Below are 24367 nucleotides of genomic sequence, written 5' to 3'. Positions count from 1 at the left end.
ACACTTCCTCAGCAGCAGCGTGACAGAGTTCCTGCAAAGGAATGCAATGTTGGCTGATCGGTAAGCAGAACTGCCACGGGCATGCACCCACCAATCCAACGCCAACACTCCCTGGCCATATCCCACTCTGGAACTGCATGGCTGGAGCTCCTAAAAATAGAATGGTTCCATTGGAGTGGATCAGGTGCTCTTCTTTCCTGTCCACCCTCCAGGACACATTCATGCTTAGGATAAGTTAAGGATGAAGAGCAAACAAGGCCAGAGGATAAAGTAAGTCATCGATGGTGGCAGAGGACGAGACAGGGCAGAAGTGCCCCCTTCACTGCCTAAGAGCTATCTCCTTAGCTCAGTGTCCACAGCTACCTTTGCTTGCAAACCTTAGCCACAACTGTAGACTGAAGTCACTAGAATAACAATTAACTATCAGTGAGATTAGTATCTTCACTAATGCTTGGCTTGCACAGAGAATTCAAACATCTTTCCCAGGGGAGTTTCAGAACGTAGGATCAATCTGGAAACAAAATTCTATCACAGGGGTTGGCAAACTTTTCTGTAAAGGGCCAGACAGTAAGTAGTCTTTGTGGGCTATGGGCGGTCTCTGTTAATCACTAGTCAACTGCGTAGATAGAGTTCAAAAGCAGCCACAGACAATACGTAAACAAATGAGTATATCTGTGTTCCAATGAAACTTTATTTATAAAAACAGGCAGTCGGATGGATTTGGCTCCTGGCCATAGTTTTCGGACACTCGCTCTATCTGGTAGGCACACTGATACTGCTACAAGAATGATCGAGAAATCATGATGACCAAAACCAAGCTGTTCTATAAAACTAACCTAGGGTATTAGAAGCCAGAATAACAGTTGCTCTTTGTGGGGTCACAGGGATTGGGGGAAGTACTGTTGTTGGGACAGAAAATGAGGAAGTTTCTGGGTTAATGGTAATATTTTGTTTCTTGATGTGGATGTTGGGAAAATCCACTGAGTTTTGTGACAATTCATTTAGGAGTTGTGAAAATTTCTCTGTGTGTTTGGTACTTCAATAAACTTTTTTTTTAAAGAAAGAAGAACCAAGCTGTTTTAAGGGAGAAATCATTTTAAGAAAAACAAGGAAGAAAAGCTTATCTTGAGAGTGCATGTGTTGGTCAAATTGTATATGGGTTCCTAGCTATGGCAGTGCGAAGGACACAGACCAGATTTTTTTTAGTGTGCTTTAAAAAAAAATGTGGTAAAAAACACATAACATAAAATTTGCCGTCTTAACCATTTTTTAGTGTTCAGTCCAGTAGTGTTAAGTATATTCACTTTGTTGTGAAACAGATGTCCAGAACTTTTTCATCTTGCAAATCTGAAACTCTGTATCTGTTAAACAACAACTCTGTGTTTCCTCCTACCCCAGCCCTGGTAACCACCATTCTACTTTCTGTTTCTATGAATTTGACTACTTTAGGTACCTCATGTAAGTGGAATCATACAGTATTTGCCTTCTTTGTGATAGGCTTATTTCATTTAGCATAATATCCTCAAGGTTCATCCATGTTGTAGAATGTGACAGGATTTTCTTCTTCTTCAAGGCTAATACTCCATTGTGCATATATGCCAAATTTTGTTTATCCATTTATCTGTCAATGGACATCTGGGTTGCTTCTACCTTTTGCCTATTGTGACTAGTGTTGTTATGAACATGGGTGTGTGAATATATCTTCAAGACCCTGTTTTCAATTCTTTTGGCTCTCTATCTAGAGGTGGGATCCCTAGATCATATGGTAGTTCCATTTTTAATTTTCTGAGGCACTTCCATACTATTTTCCATAGAGATTGCACCATTTTACAATTTTACCAATTCCACAGCGCCTAATGGTTCATTTCTCCACATCTTCACCAACGCTTGTTATTTTCTGTTTTTGTGATAATAGCATTAGCCAATTTTTTTTAGAAGCCAGCTTTGAAGATTGGCAAGGTCTCACCTCAAACTCGGAATATCAAAAGGCCTCCAAGAAAAGCACCTTGAATCCTATGAAACTTGATGTTTATCCTAAAAGGCCACAACACTTTGATATGACATTATCATTTTTGCTCAAAGTTTCTGAATTTGGTAAACACTCCTGGCCAGTGCAGTGCACAACAGCAGACTAAAAGATGTATAGCAAGAGGGAAATTTAAAAATTTCCTTGTGTGTATCTCCCAGAAAAAGGTAATACCATGATTACCAAAAAAGCAACTAAAGAGTCAATCCATAATTTATTTCACTAACTTTGGTCCCACTACACTAGAACAATGGAATTCTCCCAAATGGATTGGCAGAGGTCGAAGTGAAGAACTTTCCAAAGTAATGACACAATTAGGAGGAGAACGTGTGACCTAAATCAGCGGAAGGCCAAACAGAAAAACCAGGCTCCAGGAGCTACAGCGTGTAGTTGCCTACCTTGTTCTTCCGGAAGAACTCGCACAGCCGAGTTTTCCTCTACTTTTTTCCTGGCTGCTGCTGCTTCTTCTTCGGACCATTGCATGTGATCCCTATCAAAAAATGAAAAGGCTGTAAAACCTGCTTCATAATCAAAGGCAGCAAAAGGGTGACAAGGGATACATCTTTCTCCCTAGAATAATCAAAGGCAAATGATACAAACTAATTCCATGTTGAGTGAATATATTTTGTGTCAGCTGTTTCTTCTGATAGTGCAGGTACAACCCTAGAACTCCTACAGTTCTTCTGTTAAAATGTGGCTGTGTGGCAAGCCCCAACCACCTTTTGGAAATGACTGCTGAAGTCATGTCCCAGGAGCACTATGGTGCGTGATTATTTGGGTGCTAGTACGGTTTGCTGCATTTTACTCTAAGGCTAAATTTATTTGCCTTCTTGTTCATTTATGAATACGGCACTCTTTAATAGCTTTTTAATCTCCTTTTATAATATTTATATTCTAATACTTCACTATCAAAGAGATGTAAGTTTTAAAATATTTTGTACTTACCCTCATTTTTTTTTATGTTCAGTTAGCCAACATATAGTACATCATTAGTTTTTGATGTAGTGTTCAACGATTCATTAGTTGCATATAACACCCAGTGCTCATCACCACATGTACCGTCCTTAATACCCATCACCCGGTTACCTCCTCCCCCCACCCCCCACCCTTGTGTAACCCTCGATTTGTTTCTCAGAGTCCAGAGTCTCTCATGGTTTGTCTCCCTCTCTGATTTCTTCCCATTCAATTTTACCTCCCTTCCCCTCCATGCTATTCCTTATGTTCCACATATGAGTGAAAGCATATGATAATTGTCTTTCTCTCCTTGACTTATTTCACTTAATATAATCCCCTCCAGTTCCATCCATGTTGATGCAAATGGTGGGTATTCATCCTTTCTGATGGCTGAGTAATATTCCATTGTATATATGAACCACATCTTCTTTGTCCATTCATCTGTTGAAGGACATCTTGGCTCCTTCCACAGTTTGGCTATTGTGGACATTGCTGCTATGAAAGCTGGGGTGCATGTGCCCCTTCTTTTCACTACATCTGTATCTTTGGGGTAAATACTCGGTAGTGCAATTGCTGGGTCGTAGGGTAGCTCTATTTTTAACATCTTCAGGAACCTCCATACTGTTTTCCAGAGTGGCTGTACAGCTTGCATTCCCACCAAGAGTGTAAGAGGGTTCCCCGTTCTTCACATTGTCGCCAAAACTTGTTGTTTCCTGTCTTGTTAATTTTTGCCATTCTAACTGGTGTAAGGTGGTATCTCATTGTGGTTTTGATTTGTATTTCCCTGATGGCTAGTGATGTTGAATATTTTTTCATGTGTCTGTTAGCCATTTGTATGTCTCCTTTGGAGAAGTGTCTGCTCATGTCTTCTGCCCATTTCTTGACTGGATTGTTTTTTGGTACCCTCAGTCTTTTAAGTAACTTCAGATTTTTCTTATTGGTTGCCTTACTTTCTGTAAATGGATTCTTTAACATTTAAATGATAGAATAGTTGATATAGTATATAAGAGGGTCAACTTTCCAAGATCTGAAAATACTGTCAGTATTTTCAGTTTCAGAATTTATACTTCCTATGTGAGAAGATATTATTTTCTGTTGCTAAAATGTCTTCATGGAATAGAAGCAACATCTTTATACAAAAAAGGTGGGGGTTTCTTGGGTTTGTTTTTACAAAATTTGTATTTCCTTTTTTGCAATAGCTAAGGTTATAAATGAGTGATGTAATTTCCTGGAATAAACCATTTTTCTAAACAACAAAGAGGCCACATATCCAAAATTCAAGCTCCATGTAGCCTATTGATAACTGTAAGAAAAATCTCTCACATTATTATCATATATTTGTAGCTATCTCACTGATGAAAAAAGGGTGAAATATCAAATTCTTGACATATATCATAATGGTGGCTGATAAACATTAATTGAGCATTTAGCATGATCATAATTATAAAGATAATTACTATTATTATTATGTTGTTAGGCATTGTGCCAACCATATTACATACATATATGTCTTTTTTTTTTTTTTAAGATTTTATTTATTTGACAGAGAAAGAGACAGCCAGAGAGGGAACACAAACAAGGGAAGCAGGAGAGGGAGAAGCAGGCTTCCCGCAGAGCAGGGAGCCTGATGCGGGGCTAGATCCCAGGACCCTGGGATCATGACCGGAGCCAAAGGCAGACGCTTAATGACTGAGCCACCCAGGTGCCCCACATATATGTCTTGTTTAATCCTTTCAAAAACCCTATGAGGGGCTTATAATCATGCTCATTTTGCATAAGAGGAAACAGAAATTTAGGAACTTACTCCAGGTCATAGAGCCATTAAGTGACAGAACCAGAATTCAAACCCAGGTTTGTCTCACTTCAAAGTCCATCCTCTTGAACAGTAGTCTATTACTGTCTACTAAGACAGTGGGGGATACTGAGAGATTTAAGACTTAATCCTTGGCCATAATGGGGTTTATATGCTCCTGAGGCAGGCAGATTAACAATGTAATAATAATACATTGGTATTATCAATGAAATAATATAAATGATAATACAATGTAGCCTACTTGATTAGCGTCTATTGTATGCAAATGTAGCCAATTAATGCTAGTTTGGGCAAATAGGAAGGCTTGAGAGGGAGGTGAGTTTGGGCTCAGGTTAGGGGGAAAGGAGGTGGGGCAATTTATACATTTCATTATGAAGCTGGCAGCTGGGTAATGGTCAGATTTCAAATGATCTTAAGTGTGAACAGTTTAATAATGTGTAAGATAAAATGAAGTGGGGAAGAACTGGTGGAAGGGAGACCAATGAGAAGTCTGTTGCAGTGGTCTAGGAGTACTGATTCCCAGGACTAAGGTGGTGGCGACGGCAAACAGAAAGGCAGAGCAGAGGGGAGCCACTGTGACAAAAACTGTATCTGTGACCTGGAGGTTAACTAGCTGCTGGGAGATAAAGAAGAAGAGTGTCAAGAATGACTCTATTAGTATCAAGGAAAGAGTGTGTGTGTTTGGGAGGGGGGGTTGTAACCAAGACAGAATAAGGAGTTGCTTTGGGTGGAATGATGATAAGCTTGGGACTATCTTAAGTAATGTTTATGCAATCAGATATGAGAGTGTATATTCCAGTGACCTGGCTATAAACACATCACCGAAAGGTGAGAAACTGCTTTCCTTTAAGAAGGATCAAAATTGGTGTATTGAAATTCTCAGGACAAGTAAGTAAATGATGATGTTAAAAGATCAGAGTTCCAAAGATGAAAATTTAACTACCATTTTTTCAAGTAAAACCCAATCATTCACAGTCCAAATAATCATTAAGCAGCTTTGTCCACTTGCTTTAATGAATGAAATTAGAAAAGACTTTTGGGGGCACCTGGTGGCTCAGTCAGTTAAGCATCTGCCTTCAGCTCAGGTCATGATCTCAGGATCCTGGGATGGAGCCCTGTGTCTGTGGGGCTCCCTGCTCAGTGGGGAGTCTGCTTCTCCCTCTGTCCCTCCCTGCCCCTGCTCATGTTATCTCTCTCTCTCAGATAAATAAAATCTTAAAAAACAAAAACAAAAACCCAGATTCTGGTACAGCCACTCTAGAAAACAGTATGGAGTTTCCTCAAAAAGTTGAAAATAGAGCTACCCTACGACCCAGCAATTGCACTACTGGGTATTTACCCCAAAGATACAAATGTAGTGATCCGAAGGGGCCCATGCACCCCAATGTTTACAGCAGCAATGTCCACAATAGCCAAACTATGGAAAGAGCCTAGATGTCCATCAACAGATGAATAGATAAAGAAGATGTGGTGTATATATACACAATGGAATATTATGCAGCCAACAACAAAAAAAATGAAATCTTGCCATTTGCAACGTGGATGGAACTAGAGGGTATTATGCTAAGCGAAATAAGTCAATCAGAGAAAGACAAGTATCATATGATCTCACTGATATGAGGAATTTGAGAAACAAGACAGAGGATCATAGGGGAAGGGAGGGCAAAATGAAACAAGACGAAACCGGAGAGGGAGACAAACCATAAGAGACTCTTAATCTCAGGAAACAAATTGAGAGTTACTGGAGTGGAGGAGAGTGGGAGGGATTGGGTGGCTGGGTGATGGACATTGGGGAGGGTAGGTACTATGGTGAGTGCTGTGAATTGTGTAAGACTGATGAATCACAGACCTATACCCCTGAAACAAATAATACATTATATGTTAATAAAAAAATTTTTAAAAAACCCCAGATTTTTGTTTTGACTTATTTTAATATATGTGAGCAATCACATACATAACTTGGAGCTGGCAATTATATTTTATACTCTGTATATATAAATACATATAGAATATTATTAAATGATAGTTATGATATTAAAGACAACAAGTAATTTATTGAAAAAATAGGGTTACTAAGGCTGGGTACAAGTTTCTCATCTATAAATTTCTACAGCAAAGAAGAAAGAGAATAGAACAACCCATTTCCCTGTAAAAAAAAAAAAACAAACCAAGCTCTGAGACAATAAGAGTATATAGGGTCTTTAGCTTTAAGCATTTGTTTTAAACTGTTAGTTTAACTTGCTTCTTCCTGAGTATTTAATAGATTTAGTTATTTCTTAAATTGCTCTAACTTCCTTACACTGTTCTTTATGTTGCTTCATTTTCTTAACTGCTAAGTGAGGGGAATATTATACCCTAAGCCCCTGCAGAACAGATTTTCCACTGTATAGTTACAGAATCCCCACAGAAACCTATAAAACGTTCCTACTGTATTTATGGGGACTTCCTTCAGACCTGCTGCTTTATGGCATTTCTTTATATTAGAAGAGTCTGATTCACATATACAAAAACCCAACAGATAGCAATAAGAATCATTCGGGTTTGTAAGTAATAAATACAATTTCAATAGAAATTTAAAAATAGAGACAACTAACTAACCAACTGAAATAATCAGGTATTTAACAACCATTGCCATTACCACCAAAGGAAAAAAATGGTTCATACTGTTTGACCTATGAGTTGTGCTTCTGGGAATTTATTGTAATGAAGTAACTCAAAAGAACAGAGAATTTCTGTATAGAGAAGTACCTGTAAAATGACATTCGCTAGAATACCAAATATAATAGCAAGAAACAATCTCAGTGATAGGGTAATGAAAGAATTATGGTAACTTAAAGGAATATTATGCAGATATTTAAAATGATAAATATGAAGTTTATGTGGCAACATGGAAAAGTGTTTATGAAACAACATGAGGTTAAAACAGCAGATCCCAAAATTGTATACGTATTATAATCACAACTAAATAAAATTATAGAAACATTGGGTGAAATAAAAACAAGTATGTTAGAATAGTGCAATTAAGAGATAATGGTTTTAAAATTTCCTTAATATTAATATTAAAGTTGCTTCAACTAGAGGTCATTTTTTTTGGTGGGTGGGGAGAGGGACAAGGGGAGAGGGAGAGACCTTAAGTAGGTTTTATGCCCAGCATAGAGCCCAAGCGGGGCTTGATTTCACAACCCTGAGGATCATGACCTGAGCCAAATCAATATTCGGATGCTTAACCAACTGAGCCACCCAAGCACCCCTCAACTAGAGGTAACTTAAAAATATATATGTTTATAAAAAAACTGTATGTTTAAGACATATAACAATGGTTGTTAAAATTTTATGTCATCGTTCTTAACGGAAAATCCAGCAATCCTTATAATAAAAAAGAAGATATGTTTTCTTAAAAAAAGACAATTGAGCAGAAAATACAAAATATACTTAGTATTTTTCCTGAAAATGTGAATTTGAGAAAAAGAAATCTCAAAAATAAAAGAATTTTTGAGTAAGAAATTTTTACAACATGCCTGATAGAATTTGTCTTATAATTTTGTAGTAATTGTGAGTTTTATGACCTCAGCTCATGAATGTGCATATGTATTTCCTATTCCTTCCATATATAAAGTATAATTGAATAATGATTCCTTGCTTTCACAGCTGATTGCAGTAACAGTCTAAATAATTGTGCATTTGGTTTATTTTGGAAAAGTTAAAACACATACACACACAGACCCCCATTGTTTAGCTTGGGTACTAATATTTTTGAGGATCCTCCTATCGAAAATTCTGCTGAATGTGGTACCACTTACTATTATAATTTTTAATAATCACATATAAACTAAAGCACCCAGTGCAAGCTATGTGGATAGAATGTTTTTCTGTCTTTGTCATTTACTGTGTATATAAGAGTCTCATTACTAAACAAAATTTAAAGACAAATTTAACAAATTTTAGGTAACTACTGAATTAAAAATAAAATATTCTTGGGGGTGCCTAGGTGGTGCAGTTGGTTGGGCATCCAACTCTTCGTTTTGGCTCAGGTCGTGATCTCGGGCTTATGGGAATGAGCCCTGCATCAGGCTCTATGCTCAGCATGGAGTCTGCTTGGGATTCTCTTTCCCTCTCTTTCTGCCCCTCGCTCATGTTCTCTCTCTCTTTCCCTCTCTAAAAAATAAATCTTAAAAAAAATATATTCTTACATAAAAGGAAGAAATGGAGGTTATTAGTTTCAGCTTAAAATTATTCCAATAATCCTTAATTCCATAACAAAACCATATTTATTACATAGTTACAATTATAATAATAATGGAAAAATTTAAAGAGAAAAAGTTTTAACCTTTCATTTAAATATCCTAACAGATTAACAGTTCTTAATTTTTCAAGTTCCTTTCCTGTATATGTGTACACACATATACACAAATATTTTCTATATAGCTATAAAATTTTCATAATTATGACTTAGAACTGCTGAATAGGACTTGTAATTTTGGGCCATGACAGAGTATGTCATAATGGGCTTACCCTCCTACCAAAAACAATGAGACAACTGGAAAAAATATATGAAGGAATTGTTTTTAGGCACTGGATTACACTTCAGACAGTGCAGGACTGTGATCCTTAAAAGAAGAGAAACACAAAAGGTCAGTCCCCACATTCATCCTGGTTTTCTATCAGGAACATGTTCTAGACTATAATGCAGAGGTAGAGCCCAAGCAGAGCATGGCTGTCTTACTGAGTGGCACTTTTGTGAGTTGAGAAGGCAGAGATCAGGGTTCAGAGTTGCTGAGGTGTGAAACTTTATGCATTAGAATACTGAAGAAAAGGGGGCTGGACAGAGGGGCAGGTTCCTAAAGTCCGCAAGAGAGTTCTCCTAATGTTTAACTAGTGTTGGCTATTCACCAACAGGACAGACTCCACAGGTCCTGATGGGTGAAGGTAGCACAAAGAGAACTGACTGGACATAGGCAGTGCAGTGCTTGGAGATACTGGAATTCTGGCTAAGCCAGAGTGGAGAGGTCTCTCTGAACACCTCCATTATTCAGTTAAGACCCCAGATATGCCATGCCATAGGAATAAGATCCACACTTGATTCAGGACAATATCAAAATAGTCTCACCCTAACAACACCTAACATTATACCTCACCTTTAAAAACAGAACTACCCCTCCCATCCAAGTACTAACCAGGCCCGAACAGAACTACCCTATGACGCAGCAATTGCACTACTAGGTATTCACCTGAAGGATACAAAAATAGTGATTCAAAGGGGCACATGCACCCCAATATTTATAGTAGCAGTGTCCACAATATCCAAACTATGGAAAAAGCCTAGATGTCCATCGACAGATGAATGGATAAAGAAGATGTGGTATATATATACAATGGAATATTCCTCAGCCATCAAAAAGAATGAAATCTTGCCATTTGCAACAATGTGGATGGAACTAGAGGGTATTATGCTAAGTGAAATAAGTCAGTCAGAGAAAGACAAATACCATATGATTTCACTCATATGTGGAATTTAAGAAACAAAACAGATGAACATAGGGGAAGGGAAGAAAAATAAAATAAGATGAAAACAGAGAAAGAGGCAAACCATATGAAACTCTTAACTATAGGAAACAAATTGAGGGTGGCTGGAGGGGAGGAGGGTGGTGGGATAGGGTAATGGGGTGATGGGCATTAAGGAGGGACCTTGATGTAATGAGCACTGGGTGTTACATGCAACTGATAAATCACTAAATTCTACTCCTGAAACTAATAATACACTATATGTTAACTAGACTGAATTTAAATAAACAATTTAAAAAAATTCTATCTCACCTGACCAAAAAGATTTGGCAGTAATACAACCACTTGCCAGAAAAAAACTGAATGCCTTTAAAATAAGAAAACATAATTCAGATTCCATATAAGATATCATCCATAATGTCCACCCCACAATCAAAACTATTAGCATGTGAAGAAGTAGAAAATATGATCCCTAATCAAGAGAAAAGGCAGCCATAAATACAGATTGAGAAAACTCAAATGTTAGAATTAGTAATACAAGTGTTAGAATTAGTACAAAATAGCTTTTAAAAATGTTCAAAGATTTAAAGGAAAAGATGGACAGAATGGATTAATAGATGGGGACACCTCTGCAAATAAATGGAAACTATTAAAAGGAAATTCTAGAACTAACCCATATACAATATCTGAAATGAAAAACTCACTGGGTAGTCTTAACAACTAATGGGCACCACAGAAAGAAAAGGTCAGTGAACTTAAAGACTTAAAGGTGTAGAAATTATCCAAACTGAGAACAGAGAAAAAACGTTGGAAAAAAATGTACAAGTCTTTATAATCTATGGGACGATACCAACTGGGTATAAGAAACACAAAGTTGAAGAACCAGTAATAGAAGAGACAGAGTGAATAAGAAAAAAAACCCCAAAAAACTGAAGAAATACTGACTAAAGTTTTTCCAAATTTGATTAAAAAAAATAATAACCCAGGAAGCAAAGCAAACCCCAGGCATGATAAATACACAGAAAACTGCTAAAAACCAAAGATAAAAAGAAATATTAATAGGAGCTATTATAGAAAGGGGAAAAGCAATGCAAATGCTAGCTGACTTCTTATTAGAAACAATGGGGGCCAGAACACAAATGAATGACATCTTTAAAGTACTGAAAGAAAAAAGTCTGTCAATCTAGAATTCTATATGAAGTGAAAATATCCTTCAGAATTTAAAAACAAAAACATTTTCAGATAAACAAAATTTAAAAGAATTTGTTACCAGCAGAATCGATAATAGAAGAAATGTTAAAGAAAGTTCTTCAGGTTAAAGGAAAATGGTACTAGATGGAGACTCAGATGCACAGGGTAGAATAAAGAGACCAGAAATGATAAATATGTGGTAACTATAAAATATAATGTTTTTATACTTTTTCTTAATTTCTTTAAAAAATTACTAACTATATGTAGCAAAAATAGTAACTGGATTATAGAGCTTACAACATAGATAGAAGTAAACTATATGGCAACAGTATAACACACATTGAATGGGTAAGTAGAATCATATTATTGTAATCTTCTTACATTTTATATTATATGGTACAATATTAACGTCTTTTTTAAAAAAAGATTTATTTATTTATTTTTTGAGAGAGTGAGAGCATGGTGGGGAGAGATGGAGGGAGAGGGAGAATGAGTCCCAAGCAGGCTCCACACTGAGTGCAGAGCCGACATGGGGCTCAATCCCAGGACCCCGAGATCATGACCTGAGCCGAAACCAAGAGTCAGACACTTAACTGACTCTGCCACCAGGTGCCCCTCACAATATTAATTCTAACTGTATCAAGTTGAGGAAGTAACTTAAGATAATTACAGTAACATTGTAATCTCTAGGACTATGGTTATCGAAGTGTTGTCCACCCTTTCAGGTGGTTCACTAAGTCAAAACTATTTCCATGTAATCCTGCTATTTGCCTTTTTCACTGTATTGACAATTGCACTGGTAGTATAAAAACAATGGTGGTGCAACAAAGTGCAACTGCCCTAATACCAAACAAGACAGTGGCAACAAAATGTACTAGTAGTCATTGATTCTATACCAGCATCCAGTGGGTGGTACAGAATTCACCAATTTTTGTTTAAAAACAATCTAATTCATTGAAGAATGTGCCTGATAAAGCAGTAAAAATTATTTTATAAAATATTGACCCCTGGGTACACATGTTTAATATTCTATGTGACAAAATGGGAGACATGCATAAAGGACTTTTGCTGCATTCGGAAGTATGATGACTGACTTGTAGAAAAGCACTACTATGATTCTTTACATTGTGAACTGAATTATCTGCTTTTTTTTTTTTTCAGGGAATGCTATTTTTAGTTGAAAGAGCAACTGTAGACAAACTATAGTTATTCAGACTTGGCTATCTGGCATATCTTAAAAGTAAGTAAAATGAGGGGTGCCTGGGTGGCTCAGTCAGTTAAGTGTCCAACTCTCGATTTTGGCTCAGGTCATGATCACAGAGTCATGGGATTAAGCCCTACATCAGGTTCTGCACTGGGTGTGGAGCCTGCTTAAGATTCTTTCTCTCCCTCCCATTCTGCCCCTCCTCTCCCCCCCCCCACAAAAGAAAAAAAAGTAAATGAAATGAGCCTACATTTTAAGGAAAATAAATGACAGTTTTTGCCGCCAAAGATAAATTTTGTGTTTTAAAGCAAAAATTAGAATTTTGAAAAGTTGTGTCCACCACCATGAACTGACAGTTTCCCAGTACTTAAGAGATTTTCCTGATGAGAATAGCGGTGATAAAGTGATTTTTAAATACTGTATAATGAAATGTATCAAATCTGAAAGATTTACATAAAACAGGGAATCAAACTTTTTTAAATGATCCATGCATAGCAAACGTTATAAAATGATGCAGAGGTAAAATATCCAATCAAAGTGCAAGATGTATCAATGAAATATAATTGATATGGTTTCATATTCCATATTGCAACTAAGAAATACCACTGCTGAGATTTAGTGTGATATCAGGAAATATACCTACAATTATCTTAAAATGCTATTAAAAAACTCCTTAACGGGGTGCCTGGGTGGCTCAGTCGTTAGGCATCTGCCTTCCGCTCAGGTCGTGATCCCAGAGTCCTGGGATCGAGCCCTGCGTCGGGCTCCCTGCTCCGCAGGAAGCCTGCTTCTCCCTCTCCCACTCCCCCTGCTTGTGTTCCCTCTCTCGCTGTGTCTCTATCTCTCTGTCAAAATAAATAAATAAAATCTTAAAAAAACAAAACAAAAAACTCCTTTACTAGCACATATCTGTTTGTGGTCAAATTTTCTTCATGTAATTCAATCTAAAACAACATATCACAACAGATGGAATGAAGAAACAGATGAGAATCCAGCTTTTTCCATTGAGCCAGACATTAGAGATGGGGTACCTGGGTGACTCAGTCAGTTAGGTGCCTGATCCCAGGGTTCTGGGATCGAGCCCTGTGTCGGGCTCCCTGCTCAGCAGGGAGTCTGCTTCTCCCTCTCCCTCTGCCCCTCCCCCACTGTGCTCTTTCGCTCTCTTTCTCTCTCAAATAAATAAAATAAAATCTTAAAAAAAAAAAAAAAAAACCGGACATTAAAGAGACTTGCAAACATTTAAAACAATGCCCATACCTGGGTGGCTCAGTTGTTAAGCACCTGACTTTGGTTCAGGTCATGATCCCAGGGTCCTGGGATCGAGCCCTGCCTCGTCCTCCCTGCTCAGTAGGGAGCCCGCTTCTCCCTCTCCCTCTGCCTGATGCTCCCCCTGCTTGTGCTCTTTCTCTTTCTCTCTGTTGAATAAATAAATAAAATCTTTAAAAAAAACAAAACAATGCCACTCTTTCGGGGAAACAGATATTTTTGTGACATGTAATGGATTGATTATTGTTGTTTTACAATGAATTAACTATTTTTTAATGTCTCAGTTTTAATTTCTAATATGGGAAAAATCAATAGATACAATTAAGATAAATAAAAGTTTTTTCAGATCCTCAAAGATTTGAGTGAAAAGAGGTTCTGAGACCACAATTTTGAAAATATTTTTCTAGAATAATATGTAAAAATAATGTAAAGATGTATAGCTAATAAGCTAGTAGCAAAAAGAAAAGAACAAATGAGACAAATAAAAAATAGAAAGATAACCAGATTATATTAATTTACAATGCTAACCAGGATTGAGTGTTATCTGAAATTTTTTTTTTTCTTTTCTTTTCTTTTTTTTTGGTTAGAGAGAAAGAGAACAGGGGAGGGGCAGAGCGAGAGAGGGAGAGAGAATCTTAAGCGGGCTCCACGCCCAGTGCGGCGCCCCACGTGGGGCTCAATCTCATGCCCCTGACATCATGACCTGAGCTGAAATCAAGAGTTGGACATTTAACCAACTGAGCCACCCGTGCCCCCCCTTTTTCTTTTTTGATACTATTTTAATAGATATAAAAAGGTACCTTATTGTTTAATTTGTACTCCTTTTACTGTTGTCTATTTCCCCATATGCTCAATGTACTTCCTCCTGGGTCAACTTTCTATGTCAACTGTCCATTTATCTTTATAGCAAAAGGTTTAAATGATTTCTAACAATATAACAAATATTCTATATGTTAACTTTGATATATGGTAGTGAAAAATCATTTAAATTTTGTGTCTCTCAGTTTCTGTATTAGTAAAAAAGAGTTATAATTCTCAAAATGATATATAATTAAGATTAAGTACTTTGAAATTATAATTATCCTATTTCTTCAAATCTAAGATATCATTATTTTCTGTACCAGTAAGAAAGGAAAAAACACTCCAATTACAATTGTAAGATGTATCATGATTTCAGACATGTTAATTAGTGAAACAAATGTGAGCCTCAGATGAATGAAATACAGTTGTTATAGGTATATTAGCTAATAATTTAACTAATTTCAATTAAATCTTTTCTACTGTTGGTACTAACTTATACTTACGACTCCTGGCTACCCACTTCTCTTTTCGGCTATAATAAAAATTTCCATTGATTATTTTTATTAGTATATCAGTTTCTCACTTAGGAATGAATGACTTATAAAAGACACACAGAAAGAAACAATGCCTTCCCATTTCTGCATATAATGGAATAGAGATCATAGCTGCTGGAAGAAACCAATACCCATTTCCCTCGTTAAACATTTATTGAGAACCTATATCTTTCAGGCACTGAGCTGTGAACTGGAGACATAAAGATGAAGAAGATTTGGTAGAACTCGAAATTGTTAATGAGATGAGGAGTTGTAATCAGTTATTAAAGAATAAAGAATTTATCAGGTAGACAGTGAGATGAGAATAGGTACATGGAGGGCATTCTTTAAAAAAATTCAAACAATACTAATGCATATAAAATATAAAGTTTAATCTCTACTCTCTCTCATCCTCATGCCCATTCCTGAGATAAACACTTATCAGTATGATGTGGACATTTCCAGACCTTTCTCTATGCGTATAAAAACAAAGATTTGTATATACATGTAGCACATGTACAAGAATTCCTTAATAAAAATGAGACATACTAAAGATACTTTTCTGCAACTTGCTCTTTTGGTTTAATGATGTATCATAGCCATTTCTTGGTATCAATATACATGGATTTCTCTTATTTTTATTAACTGCGATATTATTTTCCAATGTATGGATGTAACCATATTTTTCATGATTTTATTGAGGTATAATGACATACAGTAAACCGCACATATTTAAAGTGCACAATTTGATAAGTTCTGACATATGTAGACACTCATGAAACCATCACCACAAACAAGATAATGAATATATCCATCACCCTCAAAAGTTTCCCTGTCCACCTTTATAATTCCTCCTTTCCAGCCCTCCTTTCTTTTTTTTTTAAAGATTTTATTTATTTATTTGACAGAGAGAGAGAGAGAGAGACAGCAAGAGAGGGAACATAAGCAGGGGGAGCAGAAGAGGGAGGAGAGAGAGAGACAGCAAGAGAGGGAACATAAGCAGGGGGAGCAGAAGAGGGAGAAGCAGGCTTCCCGCAGAGCAGGGAGCCCGACTCGGAACCCGATCCCAGGACCCTGGGATCATGACCTGAGCCGAAGGCAGATGCTTAACAACTGAGCCACCCAGGCGCCCTCCAGGCCCCCTTTTCTTATCACTACCCCCAACTCCACTGACAACCACTGATCTGCTTCCGGTCTCTATTTTTAGTTTGCATTTTCTAATATAGTACTAAGAGTATAATATATACTCTTTATTTTTAATTTCTTTTCCTCAGCATAATTATTTTTAAATTCATCCATACTGCTGTGTTTATCAATAGCTCACTTCTTTTTATTACTGAGTCGTATTCTATTACATAGATAGTACACAGTTTGTCCATTTACTTGTTCATGGGAATTTGGGTTGTTTCCAAATTTGGCTATTAAAAATAAAGTTGCTATAAATAATCACATATAAATATTTGTACGGACATACGCTTTCTTTTCTCTTAGGTAAATATCCAGGAATGGAATGGCTGAATCATATTACACTCTTATGTTTAATTTTTTAAGAAACTGCCAAGCTGTTTTCCAACATGGTTATACCATATTATATTCCCACCAGTAGTGTATGAAAGTTCCAGTTCCTCTACATCCTCTCCAACACTCAGTATAGTATTTTGAATTTTAGCTATTCTAATAAGTTTGTAGTAAGTAGTATTTCATTGTGACTTTAATTTGCACTTCCCTTATGATTAATGATATTGATCATTCTTTCATGTGCTTATTACCTGTGTATCTTCTTTGGTGAAGTGTCTGTTCAAATACTTCACCTATTTTCATTGGGCTGTTTGTTTATTGAATTTTGAGAGCTTTTTATATATTCTCATGAGTTTTATATTAACAATAAAAATGAGCAAATTATTGATACATGCAACAACACGGATAAATCTCAAAATAATTATACTTAGTGAAAGAGGCCAGAGAAAAAAAGAGAATACATATTATGATTCCCTTTACACAAAGTATTGGAAAATGCAAACTAATCTATAATGCATGCTATGTTCTTTCTCTCTCCTTCCTTCTTTCCTTTTCTATTTTTCTGCAGATAAATTTTCTTTTTTTTTTTTTTTAAAGATTTTATTTATTTATTTGAGAGAGAGAGAATGAGAGACAGAGAGCATGAGAGGGAGGAGGGTCAGAGGGAGAAGCAGACTCCCTGCAGGGAGCCCGATGCGGGACTCGATCCCGGGGCTCCAGGATCATGACCTGAGCCGAAGGCAGTTGCTTATCCAACTGAGCCACCCAGGCGCCCCTGCAGATGAATTTTCTTGACACCCAACCTTACTCAGAGACCTGTTTATCTTTCTCTGTAAACTCTAATTTGAAGGCTCAGTATTATATATTTTCTCCATTTTCCTATATTCTTTTTTTTTTTTGAAAGATTTTATTTATTTGAGAGAGAGAACACGAGGACGGGAGGGGCAGAGGGACAAGCAGACTCCTCACTGAGTAGGAGCCCTGTGCAGGCCCATCCCAGGACCCTGAGATCATGACCTGACCCGAAGTCAGACACTTAACTGACTGAGCACCCAGGCGCCCCTCCGCTTTCCTATATTCTGAGGGTGGTAGAGGTGGGAGGGAAGGAGGAGATTCCACAGGGTAATGGACGACCTTTATAAAGGTCTGAAGCTGCTTTCTCTTTTCCTCCTCCCACCTTCCCTCCCTTCCTTTCTTTTTTTTTTTTTTGAGATTCATTAAGTCCTATGTTAAGTTTCACTTACCTAGTTAAGATGTATCTTATTCCTTTTTTTTTTTTTTAAGATTTTATTTATTTGACAGAGAGAGACACAGCGAGAGAGGGAACACAAGCAGGGGGAGTGGGAGAGGGAGAAGCAGGCCTCCCGCTGAGCAGGGAGCCCGATGCGGGGCTCAATCCCAGGACCCTGGGATCATGACCTGACCCGAAGGCAGACGCTTAACGACTGAGCCCCCCAGGTGCCCCGAGATGTATCCTATTCCTATTCCTTAGGCTTGGGATAGTTCTCTCAATTCAGCATGGAACCCTGGAAAATGGTGAACCTCAGCATTTTTCTTGCTCTGCTGAGACCCTAAATTCTACTGCCATAGGCAAAGCCATTTATTTTTAAGGGTTCTTTCTCAACCTTTGCCTGGGCTGCTAATGAGTATTAGTAACGATCTGTCAGCTGACCTTCTTTTCCTGGTATTGCTTCTGAGAGATGAAGGTGAGGTTAGGAGTCACTCTGAGCCACACATGAATCTACAATTTCTTTCCTTGATACTAATTTTCCATGTTTATGGACTTTTGTGGTTGCTGTTGGTGTAGTTCTTGCTTGCTTTTACTATTTCTCATTCCTCTTGTTGGAGGAGGAATACTTTGTCTTTCAGATTCATCCCATCTTCTTTATCTGGAGGATCCAGGCTTCTTAGTGAAATGGGCTGGAGTTCCTTTGGAGCAGTAATCATTTCCTCTCTTAAGTCCTCCATAAAACTTAACCTAGTGATGGGTATATGTCAATACACAAAAAATGCTGGAGATAAAAGAGATCACTTCATGTTCAATGATGGTTAATTCTAAGTATCCTGAACAACAGAACCTGCTTAGTTCTCCTAAAATACTTCTTTTGTCACATCACTCACCCGCTTTCAAAATACGAAATTTCTCTTTCAGTTGGGCTGGTCCCCATTTGCTTGCTTTGGAACATATCTCGTGTATTCTCAAATGCTCATGCTACCACTTGTCTAGAACAAACAGTCTTCACTATTCAAATACTCCTCAACCTTCAGTGTCCAGGTTAAATTCTACCTACTCTATGAAGTTTTACTGACTTTTCTTACATCCTCATCTCAAGAATCTCTTTCTGTTCTGAAGCTCATTCCTGTGTTCTTCACCTCCTTCACTGTATGACCTTGCATACTCTATACTGTTTATTTATTCATTGGTATACATCTCAATTCTCCATCTAATAATAACAAGAACACTTATTTCAGTGAACACTTACTACTACTAAGAGTCCTAAATATTTATTGCCTTTAACACTCATAATACCCATGAAGGAACTTGCTCAAGTTAACATAGCTGGAAAGGGGTAGAGTCAGGATTCATATTCAGATCATTTGGATTTTGAAGCCCATATTTAGCCATTATATTAACTCTCAGTCTAGCTGTACACTTCCAGTAGATATGAACTGGATCTTGTATTTCTCCATATTCATCCACTTATTCAAACATACTTACTGGGTGTGTATTATATGGGGAATATAGCTATGAAACAGATATAAACTAAGAAGACTCTAAAGCATCATACAATTTAATAATGACAATAAAACAGATACATAAGTAACTTAAGTACATGTTAGAAAATGATAATAATAATAATATGATAGCTAATTCTTTTTTTTTTTAAGATTTTATTTATATATTTGACAGGAACTATCTGTTGTGAGAGACAGTGAGAGCAGGAACACAAGCAGTGGGAGCGGGAGAGGGAGAAGCAGGCTTCCCGCTGAGCAGGGAGCCTGATGTGGGACTCGATCCCAGGACCCTGGGATCATGACCTGAGCTGAAGGCAGACGCTTAACGACTGAGCCACCCAGGTGCCCGATAGCTAATTCTTATGTGTTGCTTATTTACTACGTGTACACATTTTATATTATATATCAATTTAATCATTACAATAGCCCTTTGAGGTAGATAATACTATTATTATCCCATTTTAAAGATGTAGAAACTGGGATGCCTGGGTGGCTCAGTTGGTTAAGCATCTGCCTTCGGCTCAGGTCATGATCCCAGGGTCCTAGGATCAGGTCCTGCATTGCGCTCCTTGCTCAGTGGGGAGCCTGCTCCTCCCTCTGCCTGCCACTCCTCCTGTTTGTACTCTCTCTCTCTGACAAATAAATAAAATCTTTAAATAAATAAATAAATAAAAATAAAGATGTAGAAACCAAGGCACAGGGGAACTTCCCAAGGTTAGACAACTAGTCAGTCTGTGCTCTCAACATCTAGACTACTTCTCATGACAAATGTTGTAATGGAGACAGATAACGAAAATACTTATTAACTGTATTAAAGAACTATGTATGAAACAAGGTAAGAGGAATCAGATAATACATATATAAGGAAAATTCAGACCATATAATAAGAAAGATACCTTGATAGGTGAACTGTATTGGAATTCTGTAAACAGTCTATTATTTAAATTAGTTATATAATAGGAGGTCATGTTGCAGCATACAGGTCCTATCTTGGATCTACAGAGAATGGTTTAGCTCAGTATTTTTTAAACTAAAAGTCACGATCCTTTTAGTGAGTCATGCAGTCAGCTTCGTTAATCTAACCAACACTTAGGGGCACCTAGGTGGCTCAGTTGGTTAAGTGTCTGCCTTCAGCTTAGGTCATGATTCCAGGATCTTGAGATCGAGCCCCGCACTGGGCTCCTTGCTCAGCAGGGAACCTGCTTCTCCCTCTCTCCCCTGCTCGTGCTCTATCTCTCGCTATCTCAAATAAATAAATAAAATCTTTAAAAAAAAAAGATCTAACCAACACTTAAAATGAGAAAGAAACAGAAATGGAGTAGAATAGAACAAATGGAAACAATTAGTGAATGTCTCACATGGTAAAACTGTACAAGAAGCTTTTGTTCCTGTTTCATATATGTGCATATGTTATATGTACATATACTGGTCCATGATGTAAACTGTACTTCTTACTGTGGATCATGCTAAAAAGCTTGAAAGCCACTGGCCTAGATGATTTAGTCATACAATTATATAAGTGTTTATTATTCCTTATAAATTTCAGGGATCTTCTGAAAAATTACTACACACTTAAACCAGGAACAGTGTGAAATAAGGAATGATTTTTCCAAATAACTGTAATTTGCTCAAAATAGATCTCTGGGCCATGTCTCAAAAGCATTCTGAATATAGTTTCATGTCAGTGCCCCCCCAAATTAGAATTTTTGCTAAGTATAATTAAAAGACTGTAAGCTGAATGTAAAATGCTTTGGTCACTGTGGAAAAGAGCTTGGCAATTCCTCAAAAAGTTAACACAGAATTATCATATGACCCTGAAATTCCATTCCTAGGTATATACCTCAAAGAACTGAAAACAAGGACTCAAACAAGTACATGTACATGCATGTTCACAGCAGCTCTATTCACAAGAGCCAAAGGTGGAAATAGCCCCAATGTCCTTCAGTGGATGAATGGATAAACCAGTTGTGGTATATACATACAATAGGATATTATTCAGTCATAAAAAGAAATGAAGTAATGACACATGCTACAATGTGGATGAACCTCCAAGACATTATGCTAAGTGAAAGAAGCCAGACACAAAAGGTCACATATTGTATGATCCCTTTTATATGAAATATCCAGAAGAGGTGAATCCATGGAGCTAGCACACAGACTGGTGATTGCCAGGGGCTAGAGGAATGGGAGTATGAAGATAAACCGCTTAATGGGTAAGGGACTTTACTTGGGATTGATGGAAATATTTTGGAACGAGACAGAGGTGCTAGGTGCATAAAATCATGAATGTAATTAATGCCACTGAACTGTTCACTTTAAAACAGTTACTTTTATGTTATGTGAAATTCACTTCACTAAATTATTAAAAAATAAGACTATAGGGAGATGTAAATACTAGTAACACAAATATACAGAATCTGGAGGGCAATTCTTTCTCAAGATATTAGAAACTGAATAAAAAATGGATACCTTTATTTTTTCCTCAAAAATATTTTTATTAAAAAGAGGTTCACATAGAAATAGTACTGACTGAACTAGAGGCTAAACAGAAAAATAAACTGTAGACAATTTTACATCTCTGAGAGAAAACTGACAGGTACAGTAGTTTTCTAGAAACATCTTTTAAAAATCAAAATTCAGCAAGAGAGGAAACATTCTTCTTAAATACAAAGGAGAAAATAAGGAAGTCAGAACTTTTGGATAGAACTTTGGACTTGAAGGAAGGGGAAAGTCAACCAGTCTTCTGGTTTTCTGTTTAACTTACGAATCTTCTTTTTAAAGAAAGCAAACAAACAAAACCCAAAATACCCCCCAAAAAACAAAAACAAAAAACAACAAAACAACAGTGCATAAGGAGATGACAGGAGGCAAATACTTTTCTCTTCATTTGGAGGAAATTATTTTTATAATTACAGTATGAATTCGCCTCTGGAGAGAGTCCACACAAGCATCCTGGCACAGGCTGCATACCCTTTCAGGGGGTATGCTGTGGAGGAGGATAGCTATTGAGACTAGAACAAGGTTTTTCAAACTTTGATCAACAGAACCCTAAAAATCCATGAGGCTGCTACAGTGAGGGGGTGAGGGGAGGAATGGGAGGCGGAGCTGTTGATGCCCCACGCCTCTATACCTGCTTCATTAAGATGAGGTTTGTTTTTACCTTTTAAATATTGGGATTCCATGTTAGGACTTCACTTGGAAAAAAATTCTACTGCTAAAGGGAAGTTTGAGAACCACCAAAGGGTCCTAAACCTGGCTGCTCAACAGAATTACTAAAAGAGCTTTTTCAAATTACGAATTCCTGGGCCATACCTCTAGATCTAGTGAAATAATAACTTCCCAGGGGATTCTTGTACAGCATCCCAAAGCTAGCCCACAGTGCTTGAGGGGCATTGACCCAGAGGACTCTTGCTTCCCTGAGAGCCTATGACAAAACAGAACTTAAATGGGTAGGCAGGAACCTTAAACAAAAGAGTTGGTGGTAGCAGACAGAAAAAGAGAACTCAGACTGCTAACTCACTAGACTCTAATGAAGAATAAAAAATTGGTAAACAAATAGCTTGTCTAGGACCAGAAGTTCCTGTGGAGGTTTAATTGCTTGGCAATGATCTCACAGCCTACTGCAACTGTCCATATTGGTGATGGCAGGCCAAGTAGTTTAATTCGGCAACTGTCTGAGAAAGTATAATGTCAGCCACAGATGTAATTTAAAATCTTCTAGTATCCATGTTTAAAAAAACTAAAAGAAATGAAATTTTAATAATATATTTTAATTCAATATGTCCAAAATAATATCAACATGCAGTTCAGTATAAAAATTGTTAATGATATATTTTACCTTTTCTTTTTGTACTTTTTTTTTTCAGCTAAGACAGAAGAGATGATTTATTGTACATGTGTTATATTCACACAAATGAAAACAGAATTAGTCTTGAAAGTCACAGGTCCAGGGCAAAAGACCAAAAGGGAATGTTTTGGTATGAGCAAGGTGGGTCTCTCAAAGGGGTCCTTGAGATCAGATGGTGATGGATGTTCTAGAAAGTAGATATGCAGTTCAACAACTGGTACCAGCATCCCTGGCCTCTGCCTTTCCTTATTTCTGTTGCTGTGGCTTCAATGGGTGCACAAGCTAGTGGCCTACTTGGACCTCTGCCTCATCTTTCTTCTCTTATGCTTCCACCTACACACTTGCTTCTTCCTCCACTTGGCTCTAATGGTGGTGCAGAGGTTTCCAAGAAGATGGTGCGAAGGCTGAGAGAGCCTGTACTAAGTCTTCAAAATGTTACAGCACATCTCAATTCAGACTAATCAGGTTTCAAGTGCTCAAGAACCACATCTGGCTAGTGGCCACATATTGTATAATGTGGAACTAATTAATAAGTTTCCATTAGTCATCTAGGATCAAAACTTCATAGCCAAATGTTTCCTTTTCCTTTCTACAAAAGCATCAAGTTCTATTTATTCTTCCTTCAAAATCTCTCTCATTGGCACTTTCCTGCTTCTAGTTCTACCTGCTGATCTGTCTAGTTAGTACACTGTCACCAAATACATACACAGTACTTAATAGCCCATGTATAATGTCATTTCTCTTAAGTGGCTCTATAATGCCTTCCACTTTAGCTGCGAATTCAGGAATTCACACTATCTTGTCCCCACCCCCATACCTGACCTATATCATTCCAACTTTATCATTTATAAATCTCCTAGGAAAGTCTTTATTTTAGGCAAACTATCCTGTTCATGGTCCTCTGCATATGCCTTATACTTCTTTATCTCTGTGTTTTATGACTTTCTACCCACCAAGAATGCCCTTTCTCCAGCCT

The 24367-nt window shown here is 37.3% G+C and overlaps 1 protein-coding gene across 5 annotated transcripts in view; it reads right to left on the bottom strand.

Annotated features, from left to right (window-relative positions):
- Positions 1-24367, bottom strand: part of METTL8 (methyltransferase like 8) — a 94486-nt gene that overhangs the window by 31606 nt on the left and 38513 nt on the right. For all 5 annotated transcript variants that reach the window (XM_032408310.1, XM_032408282.1, XM_032408296.1 and 2 more), the window contains one exon: positions 2425-2516. In XM_032408310.1, the coding sequence (XP_032264201.1) occupies positions 2425-2516 (92 nt within the window). The remainder of the gene's footprint in view (positions 1-2424; positions 2517-24367) is intronic.

Source organism: Phoca vitulina, unplaced genomic scaffold, assembly GCF_004348235.1.
Source record: "Phoca vitulina isolate PV1807 unplaced genomic scaffold, GSC_HSeal_1.0 scaffold1, whole genome shotgun sequence".
Lineage (NCBI taxonomy): Eukaryota > Metazoa > Chordata > Mammalia > Carnivora > Phocidae > Phoca > Phoca vitulina.
Note: the sequence above shows the minus strand (reverse complement) of the source record. Positions and strands in the feature narration are given on the sequence as shown.